The sequence below is a fragment of the Thermochaetoides thermophila genome (genome assembly GCF_000221225.1).
Source record: "Thermochaetoides thermophila DSM 1495 unplaced genomic scaffold scf7180000011816, whole genome shotgun sequence".
In the NCBI taxonomy this organism is placed as follows: Eukaryota; Fungi; Ascomycota; class Sordariomycetes; order Sordariales; family Chaetomiaceae; genus Thermochaetoides; species Thermochaetoides thermophila.
This window is the reverse complement of record NW_006383032.1, coordinates 4,480,467-4,497,274: the sequence shown is the minus strand read 5'-3', so window position 1 is coordinate 4,497,274 and position 16,808 is coordinate 4,480,467. Positions and strand designations below refer to the sequence as shown.

General features: G+C 53.4%; 6 protein-coding genes across 6 annotated transcripts; 4 read left to right on the top strand and 2 right to left on the bottom strand.

The window, feature by feature from the left end:
• Positions 1 to 3,084: 3,084 nt before the first annotated feature.
• CTHT_0033130 (uncharacterized protein) lies at positions 3,085 to 4,210 on the top strand (the record flags this gene model as incomplete). Its single annotated transcript, XM_006693688.1, has 2 exons — positions 3,085 to 3,242; positions 3,694 to 4,210. The coding sequence occupies 2 exons, from the start codon at positions 3,085 to 3,087 to the stop codon at positions 4,208 to 4,210; spliced, it is 675 nt and encodes a 224-aa protein (XP_006693751.1).
• A 966-nt stretch (positions 4,211 to 5,176) lies between these two features.
• On the top strand, positions 5,177 to 6,562 carry CTHT_0033120 (small conjugating protein ligase-like protein; the record flags this gene model as incomplete). Its single annotated transcript, XM_006693687.1, has 4 exons — positions 5,177 to 5,223; positions 5,315 to 5,409; positions 5,495 to 6,420; positions 6,482 to 6,562. 4 exons carry the CDS (start codon positions 5,177 to 5,179, stop codon positions 6,560 to 6,562), a joined length of 1,149 nt encoding a protein of 382 aa, XP_006693750.1.
• A 530-nt stretch (positions 6,563 to 7,092) lies between these two features.
• Positions 7,093 to 8,754, top strand: CTHT_0033110 (uncharacterized protein; the record flags this gene model as incomplete). Its single annotated transcript, XM_006693686.1, has 4 exons — positions 7,093 to 7,492; positions 7,547 to 8,125; positions 8,192 to 8,288; positions 8,439 to 8,754. The coding sequence occupies 4 exons, from the start codon at positions 7,093 to 7,095 to the stop codon at positions 8,752 to 8,754; spliced, it is 1,392 nt and encodes a 463-aa protein (XP_006693749.1).
• Positions 8,755 to 9,931: 1,177 nt separating this feature from the next.
• CTHT_0033100 (uncharacterized protein) lies at positions 9,932 to 11,417 on the bottom strand (the record flags this gene model as incomplete). The annotated part of the gene is made up of 4 exons (XM_006693685.1): positions 9,932 to 9,942; positions 10,272 to 10,491; positions 10,570 to 10,752; positions 10,824 to 11,417. The coding sequence occupies 4 exons, from the start codon at positions 11,415 to 11,417 to the stop codon at positions 9,932 to 9,934; spliced, it is 1,008 nt and encodes a 335-aa protein (XP_006693748.1).
• Positions 11,418 to 12,168: 751 nt separating this feature from the next.
• Positions 12,169 to 13,317, top strand: CTHT_0033090 (uncharacterized protein; the record flags this gene model as incomplete). Its single annotated transcript, XM_006693684.1, has 2 exons — positions 12,169 to 12,507; positions 12,631 to 13,317. The coding sequence occupies 2 exons, from the start codon at positions 12,169 to 12,171 to the stop codon at positions 13,315 to 13,317; spliced, it is 1,026 nt and encodes a 341-aa protein (XP_006693747.1).
• Positions 13,318 to 14,605: 1,288 nt separating this feature from the next.
• On the bottom strand, positions 14,606 to 16,591 carry CTHT_0033080 (ATP-dependent RNA helicase, mitochondrial-like protein; the record flags this gene model as incomplete). The annotated part of the gene is made up of 2 exons (XM_006693683.1): positions 14,606 to 16,151; positions 16,239 to 16,591. 2 exons carry the CDS (start codon positions 16,589 to 16,591, stop codon positions 14,606 to 14,608), a joined length of 1,899 nt encoding a protein of 632 aa, XP_006693746.1.
• Positions 16,592 to 16,808: the final 217 nt, after the last annotated feature.

The window sequence follows — 16,808 nt, the reverse complement described above, 5'->3', positions numbered from 1 at the left end:
CTGTCGTGTAACCCTTGCTAATGTATGTGATGAAGAGGCACAGAGCGGTCAGCCTTGTGAGTTATCAAGAAAGAACCGTACACCTCAAAGAAGAGAGAACGATATCTGCTACCATTTCCGACTGAGGCTTGGCCTTCTGGGAACCGACAGGCCTAGACACGGCTTTGTGTCTTGCCGGATAATCGCTGTTCCAAAACCATATCTAATGTATGCTGTCACTTCATAGCAACCATCATGCCCTGTCCGGTACATAACAGGCTCAGTGAAGGTGCGACTCCGTTTTGAGTCATAACTGTGAATGTAACAAAACCGGTGTGCATGTTGACCAAATCAGATGCTTATCGAATAGCAAGTATGCAGATGCATGATGCAGTAGGCTTCTCACACTGGCCTCTGCCTGTTGTGATGTGTATGATCTATTCTCCATGAAATTAGTGATTCATCCGACACCCCAGTCTTGCAACGGCTGGACGGTCTGAATTTACTCTTATGCTGACTTTTCTGTTATGGTGTGTGCTTTATTCTCACCAGTCCTTGACACAGCAGTTCCTACTTGGGCCTTGCATCTTACACTGTCATAACCAATCACCATGATCGACGTCTCCTTCACTTATGGGGGCTCACAGCATATACCTATTACAGCATCCAATAAAGTAACTAACTGCTCTTGCCAAGTGGACTACAGGAGAATTAAACTCTCCTATGAGCGAACAAAAAAGCCAGACAAGAGCTTATTTATTCTACTCTCAGGGTCTTTTTTTGATAGAAATGGGACTGTCATGCTCATGGGTGTGTACTAAGCAGAGAATAAAATATTAGGCGGTGATATCGGACACTCAAGCAACACTACTGGAATGCGCAATCTCTTGATACTTTCTAATTGACACGTTACGACTACAATGCAATTCGAGACACGACTGTGACTGGTCTATATTGATCAATCAGTCTTGTAACCTAAGTCTAGACCGCCAAAGTCCTCTTTTCACTATTGATGACTGCGGCTCGGTCCCAGTCTTTCCGTTGGATCAAGTTAGGGCATGAGACTTCCAAATGATCATCCCCAGGACCATTCTGATTCTTTGGGCAGCCGTATAATCCCTGACAGCCCCAACCATATGTTGTCCGTGAGATAAAAATTGGGGTGGCTGCAGCTCGGCATTATTGCTCGTTTGGGCACCGCTGTCAAGCATGCTTGCTACTTCGCGGGCAAACTGGTCCACAAAGCAGTAAGGAAAGCAGACCAAACCGGTGGTGGGGTGAACCGTGTCTAAGAGAGCAGACTTCTTACCCCTCGACCACATTCGACCTTTCGAGCTTATGGCGGGCACACTGCAGGACATTAATGGTAACAATTGCTCAGATGAGAGATGTTCTTCCGATCGGTGCCTAACATGAGATCTTTGGCAAGATCATTGGTTGATTGTGCTGGACGGTGCCATGGAGAACGCAGTTGGTGTGCGAAAGCAGCATTCCAGTGCTTGGCGTAAGTATCCTCTCCTGGGAGTACAGACAGGGTACTGCTTGGGGCTTCATGGACTTTAGTTGGGCCCTTTCCTTGTGTTCCATATGTATCTATGCTGTAAACGATGACCTTTGGCGGCAGAGAAACTCTCAAGGATCACCACTGGCCGTTATGTCTGCATTGATCGCGCCGAGCGGCCGAGTGCTGTGTCTCGCAAATTACTCCATCTTGACATGCATCCTGCTCAAATCGAGATGGCGTGGAGCGTTCCAGCTGGCATCCTGCACCTGGTCACTCGCATGCCAGCATCGACCCCCAACCTCTCATGAGGCTTGCTGAGGGAATTTGCAGCCTGCACTGTTGACAAACACATAGATACCCTTATGCTTAGCGACAGGCACTGGTTCGATGCTGACATGCCTTTAGAACGTCGATTCTAAGCAGCTAGCGATTTATAGCTCCATGCATTTGTGGCGGAACCACATGGGCGCGGCGTTGTTCCTTTTCATAGATTCACCTGGCAGCTTGTGCCAGAGAAGCAAGGGTAGGCAGGCATATTTGACTGCCTACCCATACTTCTCTGGGTTGGCATGCAGCTTTCAGCCTGCCAGAGTGCCAGCATAGCCATCCGATGGAACAGCAGGATGCTGCTTACAGATCTCCATGATGCAACTATCGTCTAAAGAACTCGGCCTTGGTCATTCGGGGCCCGAAGGACTCAAACAGCCTGCCTAGACCACAAGGGCAGCAGAGGTTAAGTTATGTGTTTACGTATTCGACTTTCGTGACGTTGTTGGGGGTGCTGTTTTTATGCCGACGACCTGGAGTTGATAAGAGCACTTTAGTTACCACAGCGATGTAGACATAGTGGTTTACTTGCTTTCATAGCACAGATGTTCCTCACATAAGTAGACATAGGTAACATGCTTGGTGACTGGGACAACGAAACCCATTCTGATATCACAGAGTACGTATGCGATGCACATTGGAAAAGAGTCGAAACACAGTTTCCCCAGAGACCTTGTCTTACACAGCCTCGGATATCGACGTTTAAGGTATGTGGTTGGTGACGGTGACGAGGGTAAGGTTCAATTAATCAATCCATCTGTTGCAGAGACCATTCGGCCTGCAAAAGGTCCACTGAGGTTGCTCTCTATCATAAGGTTTTTGGTGTCTCTGGCGCCTGATGGTACTGTGTGAGGTTCGTCGTTCCAGTTAGGAACGGCCCGTTCGAGGCAGCTGCAGCGGACCCACTAGTGGGCTGAGAGCTGCCTTAGGCAAAGTTGGCGGAGGTGACAAGGCAGCACGCCAAGCCTCTGACTTGACCCCGCTGTGGGTTAGGATCAGAGCTAGCCAGCTGTAGCTCTGCCCCACCATATCTTGTTTCCAACGAGTCCTCGGAGCTTCCAACTGCGAGCGAACGGGAAGCCCCAGATAGCCACCATTTGCATCGATCCGTTGCCCTGAAATACATGTGCTCTGCCAGAATCTGATACTGCGCGCTTTTTTTGAGGCAAGCTAGTCATCTATCCGTTCATCCCATTGAACAGCGTGGGATACACAAGTCAAAACGGCACCTCACCCTCTTCGCGCAGTGATATGCTGATCAGTCCCTGAGCACCATGGGCAAGAAAGGCGGTTGGGAAGTTAACAGCAAGAAGGCTGCCGGCCAAGCTCGCAAGGCAGAAGCCGCAGCGAGGAAAGCTGCTGAGGCCGAGGCTGCGAGAGAAGCGGCCGAGGCGGCGAAGTGGGAAGAAGGAGCCAAAAAGAATTCCAAGAAGTAAGTGTGTTCTTGTTCACGGTCTTCGTCTTCATCCCAGACCAAACATGATCCACTAGCCACTATGCTTCCATCCCTCCAAGGAAGATTGTAAGCGGGGGATTCTTGCTGCGTCATGCTCGCCTGGGGCTTTTCCCAAGGCCCTTCCAGGATGTGCTGATGGTTCGTGTCACAAGTTTCTGCATCTTGGACGCGATAGACGGCATATTCTCCTTTGTTGCATGTGCGCTATGACATGCTTTTGCTGGTTCAAGCACGTCGTTGGGCTTCCCCTCCGCGCCTCATCCCATGGAAGGGCAGGGTAGGACGGGCGAACTGCATGGACCTGCACCTGTGCCGAGCCCGTCTACGTGCCAGAACCAGGCGTGGGAAGTCATACACAACCTACCAAGTTTTGAGGTTCAGGAGATGACCGAGTGCTGACATATCTTGTCCTCGTTACTCCAACTAGGGAGCTCGAAGCCCAGAAAAAGGCCGAGCAGGCCCGCCGGAAGGCCGAAAAGGAGGCTTTGCTGGCAGCGGAAGAGGCTGCGATTGGAGGTCGTGCAACGCTTAAGAACTCCAAGCATGCCATTAAGAAGACGAGAGGGCTGGATCTCTCGCAGCTGGATGATAACCGCAGCAATAAGGTTTTGCCGGCTCTCAATGCGTCAGGCATCGACAATGCGCTGGACGCGCTGTCACTGGCAACGGATAAGGACGCTGAGAAGATCGATCGGCACCCTGAAAGGCGGTTTGCTGCAGCGTATGCGAAGTTCGAGGCCAGGCGGCTTGCCGAGATGGATGCCGACGGCTCTGGGGCTGGCCTGCGCCTGAACCAGAAGAAGGAGCGCATCAGGAAGGAGTTCGAGAAGAGCCCGGAGAACCCTTTCAACCAGCTCACTGCACGGTACAATGCTACTAAGGAGGAGCTGGCTGAGCTGCGCGAACAGGAGAAGAAGAAGATCGAAGCCCGGCTTGCGTCATGAAAATCCGGGGTGCTGCTCAAGTCCTTGGCCATCCTGCAGCTTATTGCATGGCGGAAAACAGACGGTTGCGCGGGAGAAATGTCTTGTTGCCTTCCCACGCCTACCCCATTTCTTACTCCCCCCCCTTCTCTCTTTTTAGATGGCAAAAGACGGACGCCAGTGGGTCAGTAAGCGCTCGGCCGCGGCGGGTACCCAATCGCGATGGTTGATTGCGCAAGGGCACTTGTGGTTGGGAAGGTTGGCGAGGGCCAACGGCAGATGATGAACAAGCATGGTTTCCGTTTGGATCGGCATGCATGGATAGCGTTTACTAAAGAGGAGGAGGTCATTGATCGTTGAGAGGAGTTTTTTGGTACAGTGGTACCACAGTAGCAGAGAGCCTGAGGTTGCCCGGACGAAACGCGAAAGAAAGCGAGCAGCACCCAAAAAAGGTAGAACTAATCCGTACACTAGCCGTCAACAACCGAAGCTTAATCCGTCAGATCTCCGCTTACTACACTTCCTAAGTGAGTACACGCGCTGCCCAGAATATTGCAATTGGACGAATGCCTGCACCTATGCCAAACCAGGTCCTCAGATATCGATGGGGAAAAGGCAGGTACCAGAAGATGCACGAGCAGGTGGTTTGCTCCGGTCACGTAAAACCCTAACCCTTATAACTGGCCTTCGCGGCCTGGCATCTGCCGTTTGGTCGGCTGTCATGCTGGAGCTTGCAAGCTTCCGTACACAGTAGCTCCCGTCTTGGCGATGATGCATGAACCTTGATGTCACAGCCTCTTTGGCATCGCGTATCGCGTGTCGCGATCGCCTCCCGTCTCATCTCCATCTCGCCTGTCTTATACTTTTCTTCGTTGCTGGCCGAACCTCGCACTCGTTTTATTTTCGAATCTATACAAAGCAGTGTTAGAAGAAGGATTGCGAGGGCGACCCCGATCGGCGATCATGGCTTCGCCCTCCGCCGCAAAAATGGCCGGCTTATCAGCCGTTAAACGGCATCACCTGCTCGCAGAGTTGTATGTGTTTCACCGTCATACAGAGACGAGATTTTCCGAAATTCTGCGGACTCGAGCAATGACAACGCTAACTGCATCACAATTTCTCCAGCGCCGGACTCAAACAAGCTTGTCCCCATGGCGTCTACGTTAGTCTCACGCCAGGAGACCCGAGCCTTTGGTCAGGGGTTATCTTCGTCCGCAAAGGTTGGAAGGCAGGCCTGTCACCCGCTTCACTGAATCAATCTCGGCCTCGAAACATTGAGGTATCTGCTGACATTCTATCATACAGGACCCTACGCCCCGGCCATACTCCGCTTTCACATCTCTTTCCCCGACTCCTATCCGGACCTCCCGCCACTCGTCACCTTCTCGACCGATATCTTCCATCCGCTAGTCACCCCACTTACAACCTACATGTATTCGACAGACGTTCAACACGGAGATACTTTCAGCGCCTCAGACGACGAAAGGTTACCGCCCGGTGGCTTCAGTCTACGGCATGGGTTCCCCAACTGGTTTGGTCGGCGGTCGAGGGCCAGAGCGCAAATGCAAGCCCAGGGACAGCGGGAAAGGAGCGCAAGTGAAAGCGCCAATGCAAGCAGCAATAACATTGTCGTTGGCGGCAGAAGTGCAGACGGCACGACAACACCGACCCGCCCGATAGCCACAGCAACAGGGGTGACGGGCACTCCCGGTTCAGAGGCTTCGGGTATCTCTATGGCCGCGAGCGTCGCGTCGTCGACTGTGCCAACATACATGCAGACAACACGGGCAGGTGCAGGGAGAGATGGCCGATCTGTTTCAACGTATGAAGTATTGCGATACATTCGTAGTACGTTTGATGATGAGCTCGTGCTCGACTCCGTGCCTCTTGAGGCTGCAGGAAATCCAGGCGCGTGGCATGCTTGGCGCACACACAGGCGAATGACAGCTAGGAAAATCTTTCCTCCCGCCACTGGCGGGGTTGATGGCGATGTGAGGAGTAGTGCTGGCGACCATGGTGAAGGGGACGGCGATGAGGGACAGGAAGGTAAAGCAAGATCTGGTGCGCCTGTCGCGACTACCACAATGATAAGTCCTCCTCCGACTCCTGCATCACGGCGCCCTGAAGAGTGGAATTGGGAGGGGGTCTGGGAAGAGAGGGTCAAGAGGGGGGTGGCTACCAGCTTGTCGGAAGCGGTGTTGTTTGGCGGCGCCGGAACAGCGGATGAGTTGGTGCGTCTCCTCAAGTCAAAAATTTTGTGAAGACAATGGAAGTCGCTAACCACTCCTGCAGATCAACTTTCTCAACATGGACGAGAATGAGGTCGAGGGAGTCAAGTCCAATCTGCTTCGTACACTTGGCGCAGTCGCTTAATTGTCGGGCTATCGAGTCATCATAACCCATCAGCCAGAGGCTGCTCGTGAAGTTTCAATGTCCTTGCTTCCTTTAGTTCTGCCTGTATGCCTTACTTAGCTGAACTACCTTCGGTGGAGGTTCCTGCTTTTTGAGTCGTTTACTCGACCTTCCATGGATAAGGCTTGGAAATTCGATTACCTACCTAATCATCGCTCCTTCCGTTGGATAGACTTAGAAAGGAGCAGTCAACAGAGCCAACTGGGCCTTGCCACCTCTCTCCACATCGTTCTCTTTAGAGCCTTGAGAAAAGACTTCTAATTTGGACCAGAAAAGCGCCTTGCAAGAGTTTCAATTGTTGTCGACAGCACCTTGGCCGGCATAGCTACCTAGCGGCTCTAGTTCTTTTCTTACTTCAAGATACGAATAGAGATACTAATACCTTTCCTTTCGTGTTGACAGTCCACTCTTTTGGCTATAGAGTGCTTTTATACACCGTATCTGGTTCTGGGCAGATGCATTTTTTTGACTGATCGCTCACTTCTGCAGACATGAACCAAAACCCTATTGAGGTTGGCAGTGATATGTCGAGAGAAGCAACAGACTGCAACGAGCAGGAAGCTACTGTGGACACGTACGGCAGAGATAGTAGGCTCTGCAGCGACGTACCAAGCCCACTACATATCAAGAAGCGATTCTCAGTCCAGCCGGACGATAGTGACCACGATATTTGGTCACGAAGCTCTGTCGCCAACGTGGCTTCAAACGCAGGAATAGCGAGCCCGCCGGAACAGCCTGGAGACGACAGCCCCTTGACGATTCCAAAGAGGCGAGCCGACGGAAACAGATGGGCCGCGGCCCAGGTTATCAGCCGCGGTTCTGGTTCAGCCATCGCCGTTCCTTCCAAACATGACAGACATGCTCCTAGGCCAACGCGGACACCAGAAGGTGGTTGGTAACCCCCTCCGCCGCGCATGTCAATGTTTCTCGCTGACGCTTCTGCAGTTTGCTTGCGCCAGGCCGACCGCGATGCTACCCTGTTGGCCGGCGCCTCGATGGTTGAACAGCAGCGAGCCACATCCTTAACAAACCCATGCCAGCTGAAGAACGCCGCCTGCCGTCTTCTTTCACCCCGGTCAAAACGATCCAGCCTGGTACTTCCAATACAACAGTACTCTTCGGGGGATACTGAAGGCTCTGGCAGCGACAAGGCCTGTTTCATGGTAGAGCCGGTTCTACCAGCCACACCTGATCCTCCTCGGAGACCGAAATCGGCGTTTGAGCCTATGTCGCATCCTGCTCTCTTGCCGACCTGGTACCACTCAGACGCCGACAGGCCGACGACTCAAGTCTCATGGCTTCAGACATCTCGGCCAAAGGACTGTGCTTCTTCTCCAAATCCTTCACTGCTCCAGACGCCGATTCTCGCTCCTCACATCTTCGTATACCCTGAAACACCCTCACTCGATGAGGAGACCCTCAGCTTTTGGGCGGCTGTAGTACTGTCCACCCGGATTTGCCAGGCCGGTGCTGTTGTCCAACATATTCATGACACTGGGAAAGGATCCGGTTCACCATCTGCAGGTAAAGTGATCCCAACACATACCCCCAGAGAAGAGTTGTAAGGAATCTGCTGGTAACTCATTATAGTTACACGGTATGGCTACTTGTACGACGTCTCTCTGGAGATCCTGCCAACCAGTCAGAGTGCACTCATCGAAGTTCTTGACGACCCGGAATGCATGAAGTATGTCGGACTTTTCGAACCGTTTTTTTTCCATATATGTCCTCCTGACAAGATATAATGCAGAAATAGCAGGCTTGGCCCAGGATCTCAGGTCGTTTTTGTAGTGCACGTCCGTCTTTTGCCGTTAGCTTCACGTCGACAAGGTACCAGCCCAGCACGCCAAAATCCCGACGACCTGATACAGGACCTAGAACACCATTTGGCTGGCGTCGAGACAGAGTATCTGCAAATCCGGGTGAAGTATCGACATTCTGCGTTTCCTGGAAGCACTGTACTGGCAGCAGGAATGAGTGAACCAGGAGTCAAACCTGACGTGGGTGCTGAAGGCGTTGTCAACGTAGAAACCATCCTGCAAACCATGGCGACTGCCACCATCCGACGACACACCTCGTCGTCTTTGTGGTCTTGGCGCCCAATAGGCGAGGATGACAGCAGCCCCTTTTTTGAGATGCTCGCTTCTCACTAGGGGCTAGATCGAGCATAGGATGTTATGAGACGGGTTGAATCCTCCCGATTCCCTGTGGTTCGTCAGAATATAACCACGTCCTCATCGTCATCCTCCTGTGCCAAAGCACTGCGATCTTTGGGAAGCAGGAAGCTCTTGGCTACCCATCCGGGCCAGGTTACTGATCTGGGAGCCAAGAAGATGATACAGAAGCAAGAAGAGGAGGAGTCCATACTAAGACCCGAGAGCCTTGCGACAAGAACTGGTCCTGCCATCCCAAGACGCCGCGCCAGTCTAAGACAGCTGGCCTTTCGGCCGCCGTCTGTTCTGCTATCGACTGCTCAAGCTGCCGCCGAACCGATCTTGCAGCGGCCACGATCAGTGTGCGGTTTCATACCGACTACCCGCTTTGAGCGGGGGCAAAATAACTACAGGAACAATAACCGAACGGTTCTTTCCCCCATCTGTACTCAACCGAGCCCCAGTTCTCCTTCTCCTTCCCGAATGCCGCAAAAAATAGAATCACCATCAACTCCGACTCCTTCCGGAAGAATTGCATCAGTACGAAGCAAAGTAGCGGCCATCAACAACGGTCAAGTCCGGCAAAGTCCCAGCATGCGGTCGGTAGCCAGTGTGCCGCCCTCTACTGCGCCATCAACAGCAGTAGCAATGGAAAGACTGCAACCAATTGTTAAGCCTCTCTGCAGGGATAAAACAACTGGCAGCAACATAAGAGAAAGAGGGAGGGAGACCGGGCTGATAGGGCTCACCCATACTGATGTGGGAACCGAGTGCTGGAAACCGAACACCAGGGGAAGGATGGCTGGCAAGGTGGACACCAATCAAGAGGTGACGATGGCCATTGAAGATGAAAAAACACCATCTCTGTTCGGAACACTGAAGGGGAAAGAGAATGTAAGGGGTTGGGGATGGTCAGGGTGGTGGCCGTAGGGGGTGAAACTGTGAGTGCTGTGGAAAGTAAGGGAGCCCGGATGCAGTTAGGCTGTGCAAAGAATATGTCTTAATTGAAACTGCCACATGAATTAGAGATCAAAGCCGGCTCTAGAATTGCATGATCCAATGTCTCGGATAGGGTTGGACGTGAATGCCAATAGCCTTTCCCACATACACAAATCCTCATCCATTTTCCTGTTCCTCTCTTCTGACATTTCCCTTCGATATGCCGACACAGTCATCATTAAGCCTCACCTGATCATCTTTTGTCATACTCTCGCCATCTTTGAATCCGACAGGCTGTCCATCATCATCAAACTGTGCCCAACGAAAAAAACCACAGTTCTCCTTCCCTGGCACATTCCCTGCATGACACATCCAAAAATATCTACCCCAATTCTTTCTTTTTCCTTTCGCTGTCACAACCCTCAACACAGCTGGCACCCCACAAGGGGGCGGACACCGAGGGGTGTATCGCGGATGAAAGGCCGACCGGTAGTACCGGTAGGTAATGTTAATGCGCCGGTTGCCCGCAATCGGATGCGGGTCTATGGTTTGTGCGGGGGCGATGCAGTGTTTCCAACCTTCTTGCATGTCGGCGTGCATGACTAGGAGGGAGTTGTGCGGTAGGTGGATGGAGATCTGGCCTGCCATGTCCGGGTCGAAGTCGGATGAGAGACTGGCGATGTTAGAGGAGTCGAAGTTGGGGGGCAGGATGCGGCGCACGCGGAACTCGCGGGTTACGCCTAGGGAGAGGGAGCCAATTACCGCGCGTGGGCCGAGGTAGGTTAGTTGGTCGCTGTGCTGAAAGAAGGTTAGTTAAGGGAGGCTTGAGGAGCTGGCCGGAGGGGGAGGGGTTAAGGCGAGGCCTACCCAACCTACGTTCTCTTGTGGACCATTGTAGCAATTTACAAAGGCTGCATTGGGGATCCAGGGGCCCGGGGCCTGATACTTGAGCTTTTTGCCACCGTAGTGGGTGCGGATGCGTTCTCGAATTTCGCGATTGACGGCTTCTTGGACACGGGCTCTGACCCGTTCTAGATGGGGAGTCAATGTCCTAACGTCCTATATAGCGATGCCAATCAGTAAGTGTTCGAGAAATTTTGTTTTACAAGATCAGGATCAGGGTACCGCACCGTCATCTTCTCTCCGTTGTATACATACTCATGCTTTTGCTCTTGTAGTTCCTTTTGGCTGCCTATGTAGAGGCAAGAGGTGTGCGGACTCGTAACGACATTATCAAACAACTTGAAGGTTGCTCTTTGGAAAGTCTTGGCCTCCTCAAGCAGCTCCAACAGCAGCGCATTGGCTTCTTCAGCAGGGAGGAAGTTAAGGATGACGGAACATGGAGTGTGCTCGCTGATGTCTTTGGGGTCGTATAAGTGTAATGTTTGCCCCTTTCGGGATAGTACCTTAGGCCTTTTGAAGTCTGGAGAGGCGTTATTGCTGGAAGTAACAGCGAAGGCCCGGAGGGAAGTCTGAGAAGACAGGCCGCTGCGGTTGGCCTTAGGAGTCTGCAACAGACAAGGGGCCTTCAGGGCCTGGCGAGTTGCTTCTACATCGCCGTCGTGGGCAAGGAGAACATCGAGAAGAGTCTCTTGGTCGACTTTTGGATATAGAGATGACAGGATAGCCAACTTTATTTCAGTTGACTGCTCAGAGTCATCATTCTGGCTAGCATTAGCCAGATCTGGACTGGGCTTTCGTTTCCTTGTCACGAAGGCGTCCATCGTGATTATTGGCAATCAAGCAAGACCGCGAGAGCCTGGTTGGGAACCTGGAGGATTGTCTCGCACATGGATATGGGTCTGCCGCAGATTGTCATCTCGGGGTCATGATCGTCCGAGATAACAGATTCGAGATTTATCGGGCCGAAACGGGGCATGTTAAATCGCCAGACTTGAGGCCCAAGTCAAGGTTGAGGGATGCAAGTGCCTGGCAGGTTAAGATGGTGGCGGGCTGACCAATGACGCGACGCGTTTCGGTTGGGGCGTCATGACGCAGGATAGCACAGAAGGAGGGGAGCGCAATCACGAGACTACGTGTTACTGTAACTAACCCGAATGGGGTTGAGAGGCTTGGCAGGAGCCGCGGGGCAGCGCGTTGCCGGCGTCCCTTGCACAAGCCAACGCAACAGCCGAGGCCGAGGCTCCACCACCCGCGCGCCCCTCCTTCCGGTCGCAGCAACCACAAACTAGATGCAGGGCAGGTACCAAATACTTACGTACGACCGAGACATTTCAGCTGATCAATTGGCATTTTCGCGCTTCAGTTTAACGCTTCGACCGCTTAGCTACCCATTTCGACGTTTCCAATTACTCGAAGTTCTCGGTTCGTTGCAGGTCGAGCGCGCCCCGCGCGGCATCCGGCATCTGGTATCATCCAATCCCATACCGAGGCTCCGCAGAGCAGCAACATCGCCAGCAGCCAACCAGAACGACAACGTCACCCAGTCGATAACTGGAATAATTGAAAGCAGCCATGGCGTCCGCGATGCTCGAGTTTCGTACTCCAGGCTACAACCCATATGCCGTCAAGTACTCTCCCTACTACGACTCCCGCATCGCCGTCTCCGCCGCAGCGAACTATGGTATAGTGGGCAATGGTCGGCTGTTCATTCTCGGTCTCGGTCCCGCAGGCATCCAGCTTGAGAAAGGCTATGATACCAACGATGCGCTTTACGACCTTGCCTGGTCTGAGATCAACGAGAACCAGCTGGTCGTTGCTTCTGGCGATGGCTCCGTTAAGCTGTACGATCTGGTGACCAGTGGCGATTTCCCCGTCATGAACTTTGTAGAGCACAAGCGTGAAGCATTCTCTGTGTGCTGGAATCCAGTCGTAAAAGATACTTTCATCTCAAGTTCTTGGGATGGAACAGTCAAGCTGGTCAGTCTGCATGTCAAGTTCGCATTCGTTATCGCATCCTAACCTCCAGCTCTGCAGTGGTCTCCTTCTCGCCCGACGTCAATCAAGACCTTCCCCGTCGGCACCTGCACCTACTCAGCTTGCTTCTCACCGCACAATCCTAACCTGATTTCGTGCGTCTCTTCCGACTCAAACATCCGCATCTACGACTTGCGCAGCCCCGTGTCGGCCAAGTACCATCTGACGACCGTCATTCCGGCCCACGCGCCGCCCGTGACTCCCGTCGGTGTACTCGCGGCCCTCGCTAATGGGCAGACTTACGCTGGCGCCGTGCCCAGCGAGATCCTGACCCATGATTGGAACAAGTACCGCGACACCGTGGTTGCGGCTGCCGGTGTCGATCGTCTCGTTCGAACCTTTGACATCCGCAACCCCACCGGCGGCCCGCTGTCGATCCTGATGGGCCACGAGTATGCCGTTCGCCGCCTTGCCTGGAGCCCCCACGCGAGCGACGTGTTGGCCTCGGCCAGCTACGACATGACCGTGCGCGTGTGGAGCGACGGCTCGGCCGCCATGCCACCGGCTCCCAGTCAGCCCCCGGTCATCCAGCTTGGTCAACAGCTTGGGCTGATGAATCGGCACGCTGAGTTCGTTACCGGTGTCGATTGGTGTCTATTTGGCTCTGGTGGCTGGCTCGCATCGGCCGGCTGGGACCAGCGCGTGCTGGTGTTCGATGCCCATACCTTGCTTCCTCCCGTTCTCTGAGCCGCGCTGCTTCGTGCACCACGATAGGCTCATAAGCAGCACAAGCAAGGTTGCTACATGCATTAGTTTCCTGCTTTTACTTTCATTGTTCTATACTTTTTTCACACTCAGATCTTGTTGCTTCCCTAGGAAGACTGGTTCCCGGCTATGTCAATGCCGGACTCAGAGTCTTGAGGATGCAAACCTTGTCATGTGCCATATACTGCTTCTACAATTCGTAGAAAGAGGAAGGACATCGAAATGATACCCTGTCAGGCGAGTCGGGAAGCGATGGGAAATCTGGTTTACAATTTGGGGACCGATTACAATGGAAAGCAAACAGGCATGTGGTCTGAATGGGTTCATGAGCCTTGAAGATAATACCTACTTGGTGGATGTGAAGAGAAAAAGGTATTGTTTGTATGGGATGTGGGAACAGCTTCCTCTACCCTTCATCGCTGCCTGGAAATGGAATGAAGAAGTAGGTATCGAGGTGCATGAGTGCTTTTAGCTGTAGGTTTTGGGAAGAGGGTTAGCGACCGGCGTTAGGAACAACAATGGTATATGATTCTCCTTCCTGAGCAATGGACCCATGTTAGGAAGCAATCCATGATGTGTCGATAATCACTATCTATCAAGGGCCTCAATATCTGTGAGACATAACGTGATATCTCTAACCAGCTATCTAAGGTATCACAGGCTCGTCCCATTACAGAGAATCGTACAAACTGAGACCGTATATGGAAACAACAGCCAGATAATCCCCAAAATACCGAGTCTATATGTACACGTTGCTTTTCAAAGACAACAAAAAAGACGCATGAGAAGTTAAAAGAGAGATGAGAGAGATGAGAGTTAGTTCCCGTAATGACCACCACCTTGTTTGTGTCCGTTCCATGAAGATAAAACAGCACCAGCCCCAGCCCCAGCCCCAGTCCCGAAGTCCAGTACAATGAAGTAGTACACAGCAGCCGACAACCGTCATCATCATACAGATTTGTATCTTCCCGGCTCTCTCACCGCACCTTGAACCCCAGAGAACAGCTAGAACAAAAACAAAATGAACCCGGGACACAGCTGACGAGAAGGTGTCCCAACCCTCTAAGTAGCAAAGCGTGTGAAGTAGTAGCCCCCCCAGAGAGAATCAAACCAACCTAACTCCCTACCAGCCCAGTTGCCAAAAGTTATAATACACGCGTCTTTATTCTTGTATTTCCTGGTACTTTGACTCCCTTTCTCGTCCCGGCTTTACCACTTTCCATACGCCTGCCAGCCAATGTTTGACAATTCTGACGACCATTATTTCCATTCAGAAAGTGGCACGAGCGCGCGTAGGGCGGCGTTTCTCCTGAGCGCCAGCCATCTCCATTGCCTCCCAGGCGTCTCTCGGCTTGCGGGGGGCAGCGTCACGTTCGTTACGGCCGCCAAACCGACCTCCACGGTTGCCAATGCTGTTGCGGAAGCGGCCTTCGTTGGCATCAGCCAAGCGCAGGCCTTTGATGCCACGCGGTAGGTTAGCCAAGAGGCGGGGCGAAATGGCAGGCGGCTCCTCCAGGCCGAAGGTGTGCTTAGCCATGCTGTTGATTTCGTTGACGACATCCTGGCGGTCCGTATCACCGAGGGCTCCGCCGAGGAAGGACCTGTAGGTCTCGGAAATGATCTCATACGGGAGCTTCTGCGCAGCGTTGGTGATATCGACGAACTCCTTGGGTAGCTCGCTCTCCTCCGCCTTCTTCACATCAACCACAGCGCCGGAGAGCTCGGTAAAGCGCTTGATGGGGAGACCAGGAAGCATGTCGCGAGCGGCGGGGATCTCAATGTCCGAAACAAGCAGCCAGGCTTGGCCCTCCTTACCAGCACGACCGGTACGGCCGATACGGTGGATGTACTGATCGCGGTTGCTGGGCAGGTGGACCTGGATGACGTGCGAGACGTTGGGGAAGTCCATGCCTCTGGCAGTGACATCAGACGAGAACAAGATGGCAGACTGGGCGCGCTTGAAGTTATCCGAGTTGCGGCTCCGTTCGAACTGGGATAACTTGGAGTGGATGTCATAGATGGGTGGCAGATCCTTATCCTGGTAGGCGATGCGGCGGAACATGCTGGCGTAGCAGACAACGGAGGCGGTAGTCGGCAGAAAGACGATGGTCTTCAGGGGCATCTTGGTCTTGTCCTCGTAAGAAGCTTTGAGCTCGCGGCGCACCAGCTCAAGGAGGGTCGCAGGCAAGTTCTCGAAGCCACGGCAAGGGACGATGAACTGGGGAACCCTTTCGTGTGTCGGGGTGTCATCTGGCCGCACAGTCTGGACAAATTCGAAGTTGGCAGGGTTGATATAGGTGCGGGCAATGTTGACTACATTCTTGGGCAGCGTGGCCGAGTAGAGGAGAGTCTGACGAGGGACGGTGTTGCGATCGGGGAGGAGGGAGACAATGCTCTCGAGTTCGGCCTTGAAGCCGACCTCCAACATGCGGTCAGCCTCGTCCAGGACGAGGGCAGCTAGGCGGGGAGCCGCAATCCCGCTGGTAGGATCGGACAGGAGATCGTTCAGACGGCCCGGAGTGGCAATGAGGAGATGGCAGCCTTCAGCGCGGGTCTTGCGCAGCATGGCATTCTTCTGAGTACCACCCACGGCAGTCTGGACCCTGACGCCAGTATTGCGGGCAAGCTTCCTTGCCTCCTCGCCGATCTGCTCAGCCAGCTCACGGGTGGGCGAGATAACAATGGCACGAATATCGTCGGCCGTGGCTCTTTTCCTCGAGGGCCTCTCGAGTTCCGGCTGAGCCTCAATGATCCTCTGAATAACGGGAACCAAGAAGGCCAATGTCTTGCCGGTACCAGTCTTGGCCTGAGCAACACTAACGGAGGGGGAAGACACATGGACGTCAGCACCTGAGGGTTCGGGCGTTGCAACACCACACACAGCAGCAAGGGTGCCAACCTACACGTCCTTGCCGCGAAGGGCGGGATTAATGGTCATGGACTGGACCTCCGTCATGGTCTCGTAACGCATGCCCTTAGTGATAGACTGAATGAGACGCTCATTGACGCCCAGGGTGTGGAGATCCTCGAAGCGAGTGATGAGAGTAGGCGGCTCAGGGTTGGACTCCCGAGAGGGGGCGGCTTGCTCGGTCGCGTAGAAACGGATGAGAAAGGTAGAGGGGCGATAAAACGTCGCAGAAGAGCGAGGTAAGGCCAAAGCTGCCGCCGGTGATGCCCTGAAGGTGGCACGGCCCGGAAGGGAAGTGAGGGCGGCGCGGCAAACAGCCGCTTGCCGCATGAGGCTGGTCTTCATCATGGCGACGACGACGGGAGGAACACTGCTTTGTGCTCGGATACGTCTTCACGTTTCGATTGGGGTTGTAGTGTTCCTGCCCGCTCAAACTGGCGATGTGGGAGGGAAGACTTTGGGGGAAGAGGCCGTTTAGTGGTACGACCGTAAGATGCGGGCGGGAAACAGAGAAGATGCAAAGAAAATTTCCACCAAAGAGAAGAGCATTGCTCGGCGCCGCGTT